The 15,511-nt window shown below is 44.7% G+C and overlaps 1 protein-coding gene across 1 annotated transcript in view; it reads left to right on the top strand.

Annotated features, from left to right (window-relative positions):
* CENPE (centromere protein E) overlaps window positions 1-15,511 on the top strand; it is a 539,120-nt gene that overhangs the window by 140,630 nt on the left and 382,979 nt on the right. Inside the window, exon 15 of the mRNA XM_033956806.1 lies at window positions 14,580-14,748. Within this exon, the coding sequence (XP_033812697.1) occupies window positions 14,580-14,748 (169 nt within the window). The remainder of the gene's footprint in view (window positions 1-14,579; window positions 14,749-15,511) is intronic.

The raw sequence follows: 15,511 nt of genomic DNA on the forward strand, positions 1-15,511 counted from the left end.
TACGATGTCCGCTTTGTTCATCAGCGACCTGGCAAGGACTGCTTGCCAGAGTGTACCACTACCACTATGAAGCATCCTCTTAGTGTGATGGTGTGGAGTTGCTTGTCCAGAGATGATGTGGGTCGATTGCAGGTGCTGCTTGGAGTGATAAATGCTGACAAATATATAAAAGGAGGTCCTTCGGCCCAAGGTCCTTCCCTCAGCCAGACACATGTTTGGTACCAGTCAACCGTTCATTTTTCAACAGGCTAACATCCCATACTATACAGCCAAGAAATGCCTCACCTAGTTCAGTGGTAGGCAAACTCATTAGTCAAAAGAGCCAAAGATCAACAGTACAATGATTAAGATTTCTTTTGAGAGCCATACCCTGCACCTGCTTGCGCTACAACAGCTACATCAACCCAACTGACACCCCGCTTGCCCGCACGTAGTCTAAATCGATTCGTGGCAGAGCCTAGAGAATTACACGGGGAAAAAAATTTGGCTCGGTCCCCGTCCCCGCAAACCATCTGATCCCATCCACACAATACTGAACTTATTATATTAAAGTATAAAAGAAACAATTGTCAATTTATAAATCAACGTCTTCTCCCCACTCTCTCTTCCCCATTTCCCTTCAGCGTCCTCATCCCACTCTTTCTCTCCACTTCCCTTCAGAACAAATAAAAACAAGCAAGCAATTTTATATCATTTTCTCTATTCATTCATAGAAATTAAAGTTACACATAAAACATGATTTTAAATGATTCCCTGCACAGTCAAACCTGTAAGGATTACTAGATGTCAAACCTGCAAGGATTACTAGATGTCTTTCAGCAGCTCCTCTCCCTCCCCCTTACCTTCATGGCCAAGTCAAAATGATCTACCAACAATAAAATTTTCTTAAAAAACACAAAGCACACTGTACGCAGAGAAAATGTTAATTATTTATATTCCGCGGGTTTTCAAAGTGATCAAGACAGATGACTTTATGCAATGTCACCTCGGTAACAACTATACAAAAATAGATAAATATACCCCCCTTTCTTTTTACTAAACCGCTATAGCGTTTTTTAGCACAGTGAGCTGCGCTGAATGCCCTGCACTGCTCTTGATGCTCATAGGCTCCCTGCACTAAAAACTGCTATTGCGGTTTAATAAAAGGGGGCCATATTGCAAAATATAGACAGCAGATATAAATTCTCAAAACGGACACATTTTGAGCACTAAATTGAAAATAAAATCATTTTTCCTACCTTTGGTGTCTGGTGATTTCATGTGTCTCTGGTTGTGTTTCCTTCTGACTGTGGATCCTTTCTTTCATTTCTTTCTGCACTCAGGCACAATTGTCCCTTTCTATTCACTCCCTTTTTCCTTCCCATGTCCTTAGTGCCTCCTTCCCATGTCCTTCCTATGTCCTTAGTGCCACCAGTGCTCCTTCCTATATCCCCTTCACTGCCTTCCAGCCTTTGTTCCACTCCTCCCCCGAAGCTAGCCAGCCTCCCTCTCTCCCTCCCTGCCGCACTAAAGCCAGCCTCCCTCCCTTCCTCCAGCGCTGAAGCCTGCTCCCCCCCCACCCCGGACCAGTCCCCACTGCTGCTGCTACTGTCTACCGCCACTTCAAACACCCCACCCGGTCCACTGCCACCTGCCTCAACTAAAGCAAAGGAAGTCCAGGCACCTGCTCTCAAACCTTCCCGACGTCAATTCAGAATTGACATCGAGAAGAAGGTTTGTGGGCCAGCGCTTGGACCTTCCTTCTCTTTAGTTGCGGCGGACCAGGGAGGGCATGTTTGAAGCGGTGGTAGGCAGCAGTGGGGACCGGGGAGGGCAGGCTTTGGTTGCGACGCTGGAGGGGAAGGGAAGCGATCGCCTGTCCTGTTGTCCCCACGCACAGCTTTGGGACGGTGTCCCTGAAAACGGGACATTTTGGCGTCCTGAAGCTGTGCGTGGGGACAATGGGACAGGGGATCTAAAAAGGGGACATTCCCGTTCCAAACGGGACATATGGTCATCTTATCTTTACGGGGAAGGGAAGCAGGTTGGGCACCCCTGCGCTAGCTAGTTGAGCTGTGAGCTGCACTCAAGTGGCTAAAGAGCCGCGTGGGGCTCGCCGACCACTGACCTAGTTCATAGCGAACAAGGTTGAGTTACAATATTGGCTAGGAAATAGTCTAGATCTCAACCCCATTAAGAACCTCTGGGCCAGATTAGAGAGCAGTAGCTGCAAAGCAATCGTCCAACAAACATGAGCTGATAGCAGCAATAACAAACTCCTGGTTCTACATAATGCCTATTGATCTCCAAAGACTTTTGTGGACAGTATCCCAAGCAAATATGAGGCAGTAATCAAGGCTAAGGGATATGAAACATGCTACTAGTGAGACAGGTAGTCATCGAATAACTGGACAAATTATCATTTTACCATACTATACAATTTCTTATATCCCATAATTTTCTACTAGGATTCATTTCAATTTACAATATAATTACATTACAGTCTGAGTTTATAGTAAGACTTCTCAGATCAGATGTGGGTAGTCTGCTAGTGGATTATAAAGAGAAGAGCTTGTCTTTAACATCTTCCTGAAATTGTAGGCAGGCTATTCCAGACTTTGTTTGGGTCCTTGGATTTTGAAGGTAGGCTCGAATATCTTTTTCCATTGAACTTGTTGGGGAGAAGTGAAGGCCAGTTTGAAGCATTTTGTTGTCCTCTAGTTATGAACTGTGTGTGACCTTGATATCTGATACTAGTCCGTTAGTTCTCCATAAATTGCATTATAAACAATGCAAGTGATCTTAAATAGAACTTTTTCTTTCCATTGACAACCAGTGTAGTTCTAGTAGCGGACTGGCATTCTCAAATTGGCTTACTCAAAAAAAAAAAATTAGCCACTTTATTCTGTAGAAATTGAAATCTTATACAGTGGAACCTTGGTTTACGAGCATAATTCGTTCTAGAAGCATGCTCGTAAACCAAATTGCTCGTATATCAAAGCAAGTTTCCCCATAGGAAGTAAGGGAAACTGCTTTGATTGGTTCCACCTCCTCCCCCCCCCTCCACGAGGCTACCGGTGCTGCTCCATTCTCCCCCCCCTTGAGGAATCCGACACTGTTCCAAACCCCTCCCCGCGATCCAGCTTCCCCCCCCTGTGAACCAGCATCCCCCCCGCTCGCGTTGCCCCCCCCCTCCACCGCGATCCTACTTTCTCCCCTCCCGAGCAGTCAATGACACTCTTTACCTGACTTGGCACCAGTGCTGGTGCCCGAAGATCCTCCCTCTTCTGGCGTGGCCTGGGCTGGGCGGTGCGTCGGAGATCCTCCTTCTTCTGGTTTGGGCTGGGCTGGACTGGCTTTGAGCATTTGCGCATGCTCAAAGCCTTCTGGTCTCGCTCTCAATCTCAGAGAGAGCGAGACCAGAAGGCTTTGAGCATGCGCAAATGCTCAAAGCCAGCCCAGCCCAGAAGAAGGAGGATCTCCGACGCACTGCCCAGCCGCGCCAGAAGAGGGAGGATCTTCGGGCACCGGCACTGGTGCCAAGTCGGGTAAAGGGTGTCATTGACTGCTCGGGGGGGGGGGGGGAGTAGGATCACGGTGGAAGGGGGGCAATGCGAGCAGGGGGGGATGCCGGATCGCTGGGGGGGGGGGGCGCTCGTACAGCGAGGCAAGCTCGGTTTACGAGGCACCAAGTTTGCGAATGTTTTGTTCGTCTTGCAAAACACTCGCAAACTGGTGCGCTCGTAAACCGAGGTACCACTGTATTCCTGTTCAGTAATACCATAATATAAAAAGTTACAATAATCTAAATATGGGTACCACTTTACAGTTGATAAGTAACATTAAGGTTTTAGGAGTTATCTTCGATGATAAACTAACCTATCATAATCACATTAGTAATATTGTTAAATCCACTTTTACAGACTTCGTCAAATCCGTTCAGTATCTAAATTTCTATATCCCAAATCTCTTAACATTCTAATTCACTCCTTGGTTATTTCAAAAATCGATTATTGCAATGCCCTACTCAAGGGAATAGCCCAAAATGAAATTAGACATTTACAGATCATTCAAAATGCTTCAATTAAACTTATAATGAAAGCTAAGAAATTTGATCATGTCACTCCCCTTCTTAAGAAAGCACACTGGCTCCCAATCGCGCATCGTATACAGTATAAATTAAGTCTGCTTACCTTCAAGTCTCTGTTATATAAAACTCCGGCTTTCATTTACAAATCATTGATTCCCTATACCCCAACCAGATTACTGAGGTCTAATGATCAACATTTATTAGTTATTCCCTCACTTAAAATTATTAATACATGGCGGCATTTTATTTTTTTCTGTTACAGCTCCTCAAATATGGAACTCCCTCCCCATTTACTTAAGAGAAGAAAACAATTTAGATAAATTTAAGAGCAAACTAACACATTACATATGTTTAGTTTTTGCTTGTTTTTGCTGCCCCCTTAATTGTATGTAATTTTAATGATATGTTCATCGCTTAGAAATTTGAGTAAGCGATTAATCAAATATACAATAAACTTGAAGTAAGACAGCCTGCACAATTCTAAAACTGGTTAGGGTTAAGATGGATCTTCTTGTTATTGGCTGTCTCAGCCTGAAGCAAAACTTTTTGATTAAGGAGTTGATTTGGTCTCCAAAAGTTAGGTTTGAATCCAAGATAACACCCAGTATGTTTGTTTTCTCAGTTTTCAGACTTCCCTGTAGTCACCAAACAAAAGAACCTTTGTCTTCAGTTTGTTTGCGGAAGTTCTTCTGTGTCCATACACGCGGATCCTCAATCCCTGCTTAGTAATATAGGGTATTATCAAAGGATTATTTGGCTAGGCATAAGAGAAAGATGATATCTGCGTAAAAGAATGTGTGGACTTGAGGAGGAGAAAATTTATCACCCAAGGCTCTTAAGTATATGTTAAACAAGGAAGGAGATGGTGAACCATTTTAATACCACACCTTGCAGGTCTACTTCACTCAGTTTTAGTAGTAATAGTGAGTTGTTGACTGCATCAAATGTGGCTGAAATATCAAACTGCAGCAAGACAGTTTGCTTTTACTTTACTCTCGTATGTAAGATTTAGCTTTTGAGGTTAACTCTAGCAGTAAGGATTCAGTGCTGTGCATTGTCCTGAAACCATGTTGTGAGATATAAAATCCATCTGTCAGGCTTAAGAAGTCAAATAGCTGTTTTAGTAGTTTGGGGTTAATCGGATTGCTCTACTACGACCAAAAATCTATAGTGCAAACCAGGTATGGTGATATAGAATGGTTCACGGTACAAGACTAGGAATGCATCCTCTCTCCTTTTTCTTTTCAACCTCTATGCAGAAGTAATCATGAGAAAGCTGGACTTAGATGATTCGAGTGTTGATGTGAAAATAGATGGAAAAAGCATTAGCAATCTGAGATGCGCAGATACTACCCTGCTGGCAGAGTGAGAAGGATCTCAAGAAGTTGATCCTGAATCTGAAAGAAGAAAGTGAGAAGATGGGACTTTACCTGAACATCAAGAAGACCAAAATCATGACTACCGCCAACAAGTCAGTCCACATAAAGATCAACAATGAAGAAATAGAAGTGGTTGACAGCTTCATTTTCCCTGGGTCCCTCATTGATCACAGTGGCAGTTTGACAGAGATTAAGCATTGATTAGCACTGGGTATGCAGCCAAAGGGAGCATGGACCAAATATGGAAGTGCAAGAATGTCTGTCACCATCAAACAGACTGTTCACTGCCATTGTGCTCCCAATCGATACATATGGCTGTGAGACATAAACACTCACAAAAGCAGATAGAAGAAAAATCGATGCCTTCGAGCTGAGGTGCTGGAGAAGACTTCTACAAATCCCATGGACAGCTAGGATCAACAATAAAGATGTTCTTGATCATATAAACCCAGAGATATCCCTGGAAGGCAAGATTACAAGACAGAAATTGACCTATTTTGGATATGTGATGGCAAATTCACTAGAAAAGGAGACGCTACTCAGAATGGACAGTGGTAAAAGGAAGCAGGAGAGACCAAAGACTGGCTGGATACCACCAAGAATGACACAGGAATGAACATCAAGCAATTGAAAGAAGCTGTAGAAAACAGGGAATCATGGTGAGGACTGGCCTACAGAACATAAGAATAGCCTTTCTGGGCCTTACTTGGTCAGACCAATGGACCATCAAGCCCGGTAGCCCGTTCTCAAGGTGTCCAATACAGGTTACTGGAACCTGGCCAAATTCCAAAGGGTAGCAATATTCCATGCTACCGATCCAGGGCAAGCAGTGGCTTGCCCCATGTCTTTCTCAATAACAGACTAGACTTTTCCTCCAGGTAATTGTAGCAGCATATGAGCTCCCACATTCTTCAACCTATATATAGCTTCCCTCAGCTCCTGCCTAGACAAACATGGCCTAACCTCCTACAGCTATGCAGATGACAACACCATTCTCCTCCCCTTCGACCATCCAGCGCCCACCATGATAGGCACAAAACACCGAACACTTGAAACAGTAGCAACATGGATGACAGAACACAAACTAAAACTTAACTCTGACAAAACAAACTTCATCCTCCTAGAAAACAGCAAAACCCCAACCTTAACAAACCTAGTAATAAACTCGATCTCATACTCCATTTAACCCACGCTTGGAGTACTGATTGACAGAGGCTGTACCATGCAACCCAAATCAACAAAATAATAAAAACATCATTCGCAATTATGAGATACCTAAAACAAATTTGAAAATTCTTAGACAGGAAACTTCCAATTTTTGGTACAATCTCTTATCCTTGGACTAATAGACTATTGCAACATACATGGGGCAGTGGCTTGCCCCATGTCTTTCTCAATAACAGACTAGAATTTTCCTCCAGGTAATTGTAGCAGCATATGAGCTCCCACATTCTTCAACCTATACATAGCTTCCCTCAGCTCCTGCCTAGACAAACATGGCCTAACCTCCTACAGCTATGCAGATGACAACACCATTCTCCTCCCCTTCGACCATCCAGCGCCCACCATGATAGGCACAAAACACCGAACACTTGAAACAGTAGCAACATGGATGACAGAACACAAACTAAAACTTAACTCTGACAAAACAAACTTCATCCTCCTAGAAAACAGCAAAACCCCAACCTTAACAAACCTAGTAATAAACTCGATCTCATACTCCATTTAACCCACGCTTGGAGTACTGATTGACAGAGGCTGTACCATGCAACCCAAATCAACAAAATAATAAAAACATCATTCGCAATTATGAGATACCTAAAACAAATTTGAAAATTCTTAGACAGGAAACAATTCCAATTTTTGGTACAATCTCTTATCCTTGGACTAATAGACTATTGCAACATACTATACCTTCTCTGCCCAGCGACCATGATAAAGCAACTACAAACAATACAAAATATAGCCCTAAGATTCATCTGTTCGCTGAAAAAATACGACCATATCACAGAGGCATACCATGACTCACATTGGCTCCCAATACAAGCAAGAGTACACTTCAAATTCTATTGCCTACTATTTAAAGCTATAAACGGAGACAGCCCAACCTATTGGAACAACCGACTAACTCAATCCACCTCAACCAGACACAGGAGAACCCACTCACTATTCATACACCTGCCAACCAAAATATCAAACGAAGAAAACTATATGACAACCTAATGGCCACCAAAGCAGCAAAACTAGACAGACAACTCACCAATCTGCTGCCTTCGACCTCAGATTAGAAAACCTTCAACAAAGAAACAAAAAACCTACTCTTCAAAAAAATACATAAAACTTATTTAACATGACCAGATCCATCCCCAAGCTCCACCTACTATACTATCTACTCTTTATCAAATCTACAATGTTCAAGTTACCCATCATGTATTACCTAATTTCACAACAATTTTTATGTAATCCGCCTTGAACCGCAAGGTAATGGCGGAATAGAAATCACTAATGTAATGTAATTATTTTTGTGAAATGTGCTAAATATTATACTAGTCTTAAGCGACTACAGAGTTTCTGTAATTAGTTAGAAAATTATGCATTAAATACAATAATGATAGAGACAGACAGACCTTGGTTTGCGAACATAATTCGTTCTGAAAACATGCTTGTAATCCAAAACTCGTATTGTATACCAAGTTACTTTCAATCCAAGGTTTTACTGTATATATAATGTTTTGTGGTTTTTTTTTGCATAAGTTGTGTAATCATATGATTTTTGTTAATGGACTGGAAAAGTTTAAATATTTAAAAAACCCAAGTTCCTGTCCTCACCAGTCATAGCAAGGTATTAAAATCATAAAGCAATAAAAATGAACTTTATAGCTAAACTGTTAATACTGTTAGATTAACTTTCAAGAGCTATGGTGTGTTGTGAGCAAGGATAATTTGTCTACAGCAATACGTTTTAGAGCTATATCTAGTTGCAGAGTTCTATCTTTAATAGGGTGGAGGGTGAGAAAGTAGCTGGAGATAACACTATACAGCTATTCACTACTTATAAAACTGTCTTTTTATGTCTTCTGAATATTTAAGTGGACTAACATGAAACCACAATTTAGAAAGTGTTAGCAATAAAGTAAAATTCAGCTTTATCCCAGGACAAGCAGGCAGGTATTCTCACAAGTGGGTGACGTGATCCAACGGAGCGCCAATGCGGACGCCTCACAAGCAGACTTGCTTGAAGAAACTCGAAGTTTCGAGTCGCCCGCACCGCGCATGCATCGGGCGCGTCTCTTCAGTTCTTACTCGGAGCCGAGAAGTCCATCTTCGACTCTCTGCGTGAAGTGTTTTTCACTTGTGCCTTCTTTATCCGCAGTTTTGGGTTTATTTTTCTTAGAATCGTTGGTTTTCTTCTTCATTTTCTTCTTTTTAAAAAAAATAAAAAAATTTTCTTCCGTTCGTTCGACCGGGCAGGCCACGTGGCCTCAGCCCCGCGGCTTCGATCTTGCGGCGGAGATTTTTCGGCCTATGTCCCGACCTGTTAAAAAGTGTTCCAAGTGCCAGCGTGCGATTTCCCTAACGGACCCTCTTCGACGGTGTCTTGGGCCTCAACATCTCCCGAAATCGTGCCGGCCTTGTGCTACACTTAAGCCTCGTGCTTTCAAGCATCGTTGCATCCTGTGGGAGCAGCTTTTCAGTATGGAGCCTTCGATGGAGCGTTCGTCATCCAGGGGTGCTTCGCCTTCGACATCATCTGATGCACTCCAGGCTTCCACAGCTTCTGCTCCGAGCCTCATCAAACCTGCCTCGTTTGTACCGGCTCTGTCTTCGATGCATGCTGCAATGTCTTCCTCTGTCTCTTCAGGTCAGGTAGTACAGCAGCTCATTCCTCCGATGGTGCTTAAAGTGCCCAAGGCTTCTAAGTCCAAGCACTCTCACACTGCCTTGAGGGAGCACGAAGCCTGTGCAGGTGGTCCCGTTGGAGACGCAGATCCATCCTAGCCGGCTTCGTTCCAGACCTTGTTGGAGAAGCAATTCATTCAGCTCTTTACTACCATGGAGCCGAAGCTTCTCTCACAAATCCAGCCTGGGCATGCGGAGGTCTCCCGCCAGGTCGAGCCGCCTCCTGTGCCTCAGTCGTATGCACACTATCTGCAGGGAGCAGAGTCTCTGCGAGTGTCTGGTCTGGCATCTCGGCATGCACCGCAAGGAGCAGAATCTTTGCCCATGCCTTTGTTGGAACCCGTGCACACATGCAAGGAGCAGAGTCTTTGCGAGTGCATCGAGGTTCTTCCTCTCAACAGCCTCTGCTTCATTCCACAGCCTCCAGCCCTATCCACTCTCTGGGGGCTTCGGCGGGGACACGCTCTCCTCGATTGTCGAGGCCTGCTTCAAGGCACAGCTCGCATCATAGATCGAGGCATTCTTCGAAACATTCATCCAGGCATGCCTCGCCTCATCGGAAGCAGCCTTTTCTTCAATACTCCCCACTGACTGCTTCGAACCTTCCGCTTCCGGACCTCGAAGACCCGGTGGGCTCTCTTTCTCCATCCAGATCGCCTTCTTCATTGGAGCATGCTTCCTCAACGTCCTCGAGTCCCTCTCGAGGCCAGGCTTTGGCAGATCAGCTGTCTTTTGCATCCTTTCTATGTCAAATGGCAGCTGATTTGGATATTCAACTTGACACTGGATCTAGGTTTTCCAAGGAGGTTCTCGAGACCATGCATCTCCCTCAACCTCCTGCTGAATCCCTCAAGCTTCCTCTTCACAAGCTTTTGGATCAAACTTTTGTCCGCTGTCTGGAAACTCCTTATTCCATTTCAGCTGTTCCAGGCAGATTGGATTCCAGATACAGGACTGTTCATCATAAGGGGTTCGACAGTGCTCAATTGTTTCACCAATCCCTTCTGGTTGAATCTTCTTTGAAGCGTTCTCATCCTTCTCAGGTGTATGCCACTGTTCCTTCGGGGAGGGAGGGCAAAACGATGGAAAGATTTGGTCGTCGCATCTACCAAAACTCTATGATGACCTCCAGAGTCCTCAACTATAATTTCCATTTTATTACCTACTTTGAGTTTTTTCTCTCCATCCTTCCCAAGTTCATGCCTTATCTGGATTCTCGTGCCCAATTTGAATACCAAGAAGTCCTTGCTTCCTTGTCACAACTTCGGCTGTAACTTCTGCAGTCCTCCTATGATGCTTTTGAGCTATCTGCTCGAGCTACTACTTGCTCGGTGGTCATGCGGCGTCTGGCATTGCTCCGTACCATCAACATGGATCCTAACCTGCACGACCCGCTGGCTAATGTTCCTTGCGCTGGCAATGACCTCTTTGAGTCTATTGAGGCAGCCACCAAGAAGCTTTCGGACCATGAGAAGTCTTTTGCATCCATTCTCCGCCCGAAGCCGGCTCCTCGACCTGCACGCCCGCCTCTGATTTACCAACGGCATTTTCCACCTAAGCAGGCTCCTACCATTTATCAGCCTGTCAAGAGGCAACATCCACAGAAGCCTCAACCACCTGCTGTTCCTAAGGCTCCTCAGCCTTTTTGACTGTCTGGAAAAGAGTATAATCTCAGTCGTTCTGCCATTTCCTGTTTTTCCCCCTATCGGACGTCGTCTCCTTCATTTTTACCACCGATGGACGACTGTTACCTCCGACATCTGAGTCCTTTCCATCGTCAGGGAGGGATACTCTCTTCAGTTCCTTCAAGTTCCTCCGGAACATCCTCCAAGAGAGTGTCCTTCCAATTCTGCCCAGACCGCCCTTCTTCTTCAGGAAGCTCAAACTTTGCTTCGGCTCCGAGCCAGTTCCTTTGGCTCAACAGAACAAGGGATTTTACTCCCGGTACTTCCTTGTTCCGAAGAAGACGGGCGATCTGCGTCCCATTTTGGATCTCAGGGCGCTCAACAAATTTCTGGTCAGGGAAAAATTTTGCATGTTGACCCTGGCATCTCTGTATCTCCTTCTCGAGCAGAAAGACTGGTTATGCTCTCTGGATCTCAAGGAGGCCTACACTCACATTGCCATCCATCTGGCCTCCCGTCAATACCTCAGTTTTCGGGTGGGAGATCTACATTTTCAATACATAGTGCTCCCTTTTGGCCTGGCCTCGTCACCCAGAGTCTTCACCAAGTGCCTGGTGGTAGTGGCCGCGGCGCTTAGGAACCATGGTCTGCAGATGTTTCCCTACCTGGATGACTGGCTCATCAAGGATTCCACGTTTCAGGGAGTCGTCCTAGTGACCCAGAGGACTATGTGGTTCCTGCAGAGTCTGAGATTCAAAATCAGCTTTCCAAAGTCCCATCTCCAGCCTTCTCAGACTCTTCCATTCATCGGAGCTGTTCTGGATACAGTCCAACTCAGAGCGTTCCTTCCTCAGCAACGTCTGGAGGCTCTTCTCCATCTCTGTCATTCAATCTCCTCTCGTCCGTCCATCTCGGCGAGACACATAATAGTTCTTCTGGGTCACATGGCTTCCATGGTACATGTGACTCCTTTTACCAGACTTCACCTCAGAATACCTCAGTGGACCCTGGCATCTCATTGGACGCAGGTTTCCGACCCTCTGACTCGACAAATCCAGGTCACTCCTGCTCTGACGCAATCTCTGCGTTGGTGGATGCTCTCTTCCAATCTATCCAGAGGCTTACTTTTTCACTCGCCCCCCCCCCCCCCATCAGAAGGTTCTCACGACCGATTCTTCAACTTACGCTTGGGGGGGCTCATCTAGATGGTCTCCGTATGCAAGGCTATTGGACCAGTACGGATCGTCAGTGTCACATCAATCTCCTGGAACTCAAGGTGATTTTCAACGCTCTCAATGCTTTTCAGCACCTCCTCCACAACCGTGTAGTCCGGTTGTCGCAATGTATTATGTCAACAGGGAGGGACGGGTTCTGCCTCCCTCTGTCAGGAAGCTCTGAAAGTTTGGGATTGGGCAATTCGCCACAACACCTTCCTCAAAGCTGTCTACATTCAGGGGGCGGACAATGCCTTAGCAGACAACTTGATTCGTCTTCTACAGCCTCACGAATGAACTCTTCATTCCACAACCCTTCATCACATCTTCTCTCAGTGGGGAACGCCTCAGATAGACCTCTTTGCAGCTCCCCACAACTTAAAGCTGCCTCAGTTCTGCTCCAGGATCTACACTCCTCATCGCCTCGAGGCAGATGCTTTCCTTCTGGACTGGATGAATCTCTTTCTCTATGCGTTTCCTCCATTTCTTCTCATTCAAAAGACGCTGGTCAAGCTGAAGACCAACCATGCCTCCATGGTTCTGGTTGATCCTCGGTGTCCCAGACAACCCTGGTACCCCCTTCTACTTCAACTCAGCATCAGGGATCTCTGCTTCATCCCAACCTGCAGTCTCTCCACCTGACAGCTTGGTTCCTCTCAACATAGTTCCTCTACAGTTTTCTCAATATGTGAGGGATGTTTTAGAAGCTTCACGGAAGCCTACTACTAGACAATGCTATCACCAAAAATGGACTAGATTTTCTACTTGGGTGTTTTTCTCATCATAAGGAGCCTCAACATTCCTCCTTATCTTCAGTTTTGGACTATCTGTTGCATCTTTCTCATTCTGGTCTCAAGTCTACATCGATCTGAGTCCATCTTAGTGCAATTGCTGCTTTCCATCAGCCTATTGAAGGGAAACCTCTCTCTGCCCATCCTGTGGTTTTCAGATTCATGAAAGGACTTTTCAATGTCAACCCTCCTCTCAAACCGCCTCCGGTGGTTTGGGACCTCAATATTGTTCTTACTCAGCTGATGAAACCTCCACAAGGCTTATCAGAAGTATCTCACTTGGAAAGTGGTGTTTCTCATTGGCCTTACTTCTGCTCGACGAGTCAGTGAGCTTCAAGCGTTGGTTGCGGATCCTCCTTTTACAGTGTTCCATCATGACAAGGTGGTTCTTCGCACTCATCCAAAATTCCTTCCTAAAGTAGTCTCGGAATTTCTTCTCAACCAATCCATTGTTCTTCCAGTGTTTTTTCCAAAGCTTCATTCTCATCCTGGAGAATCAGCTCTTCATACGCTGGAAAATCAGGGGCGGGAAACTGCACTGGGACACCAGGAAATTCTTTTTCACTGAAAGGGTGGTTGATCGCTGGAATAGTCTTCCACTTCAGGTTATTGAGGCCAGGGGCGTGCCTGATTTTAAGGCCAAATGGGATAGACACGTGGGATCTATTCACAGAGAAAGGTAGGGGAGGGTCATTGGGGTGGGCAGACTAGATGGGACGTGGCCCTTATCTGCTGTCTATTTCTATGTGACTGTAAATGTGCTTTGGCTTTCTATTTGGAACACACCAAACCACACAGAACTGCTCCTCAACTTTTTGTCTCCTTTGATCCGAACAAGTTGGGACGTCCTATCTCTAAGCGTACCATCTCCAATTGGATGGCGGCTTGTATCTCATTCTGCTATGCCCAGGCTGGATTTCCTCTTCACAGTAAAGTCACAGCCCATAAGGTCAGAGCAATGGCAGTTTCTGTGGCTTTCTTCAGATCTACACCTATTGAGGAAATTTGTAAAGCTGCCACTTGGTCCTCGGTTCACACCTTCTCTTCTCATTACTGTCTGGATATTTTCTCCAGACAGGATGGACAGTTTGGCCAAACAGTATTGCAAAATTTATTCTCCTAAGTTGCCAACTCTCCCACCATCCCTTTTTGGTTAGCTTGGAGGTCACCCACTTGTGAGAATACCTGCCTGCTTGTCCTGGGATAAAGCACAGTTACTTACCGTAACAGGTGTTATCCAGGGACAGCAGGCAGCTATTCTCACATCCCTCCCACCTCCCCTGGGTTGGCTTCTCTGCTAGCTATCTGAACTGAGGAGACGTGCCCGATGTCAGGCGGGAAGGCACTCGCGCATGCGCGGAGCGGGCGACTCGAAACTTCGAGTTACTTCAAGCAAGTCTGCTTGTGAGGCGTCCGCTTCGGGGCTCCGTTGGATCACATCACCCACTTGTGAGAATAGCTGCCTGCTGTCCCTGGATAACACCTGTTATGGTAAGTAACTGTGCTTTTTGAAATTTCATCAAATGGGGTATGTAAGATTATATGAAATACCAATTTCTATTCTGGTAAATGATAAATTTGTTCTGAAATTTTTTTTTCAGCTTTTGGCACTGAATATTTGGACTTTGACGACACCTTCCATTCCACAAATGATGAATTTAGCTCCGAGCCAGAATGGAATCCAACTGCACGGATTTTCCAAAGGGCAAAATCTGATGTGCTTACTACCAGAGTTGACTATTTTACACTTGAGGGGCAAATGCAAGAAAGGTATAGTCAAAACCCAAATTAAGGCTTAATTTTGGGGATACATGTGTACTTTCTGATTTGTCTAAAATAGCTAGTCTAACATAATGTCTGCTTTAAGAATGTTTTCACTTCATATATGAACATGATATAATGGACTATGCATTTTTTAATGGGGGCAGATTTATTAAATAGGTTTTATTAGTTAAAACCTTTTCTGACCTAGTGGAATGTTGGAAAGAAATTATACAAAAAGGGGTGAGAAGGAGAAATTTGGACTTAACCGTTAAATTTCCTTTCCTATATTTAAGACTAAATTCTTGTTTGAATAAAAGCTTGTATTTGGCTGTAAGGACGTCTCCCTTGCCTTTCTTTTGTTCTGTCTTTCCTATATTCTGCCATATCAGTTCAGATGTAACATAGAAACATAGTAAATGATGGTTGATAAAGACATGCATGGCTCATCCATTCTGCTCAAGTCATTCAATTAGTCACCGTTTTTATAAGACAAATGTGAACACAACTAGGCCAGTGGGCACCCTACCTGTGCTTAACTTAAGTTGAAAACACAGAAATTTTTTTAAAAGGGAAATGTAGGCGCCTACTGGTGCCTTAATAAATGGTGCCTGCATCACACCTACAGAGGTGCTTTACAATGCTTAATACCTTTGTAAGCGTAGTTAATACCGGAAGTGGCATTAAGTGTCATAGAGTGCCTCCTTAGGCATGATTCATGTAAAGGGTAGAAACCAGTTATGTAGGCCTTGAAAACCCTTGTCTATATTTC

Source organism: Geotrypetes seraphini, chromosome 1 (assembly GCF_902459505.1).
Source record: "Geotrypetes seraphini chromosome 1, aGeoSer1.1, whole genome shotgun sequence".
Classification (NCBI taxonomy): Eukaryota; Metazoa; Chordata; class Amphibia; order Gymnophiona; family Dermophiidae; genus Geotrypetes; species Geotrypetes seraphini.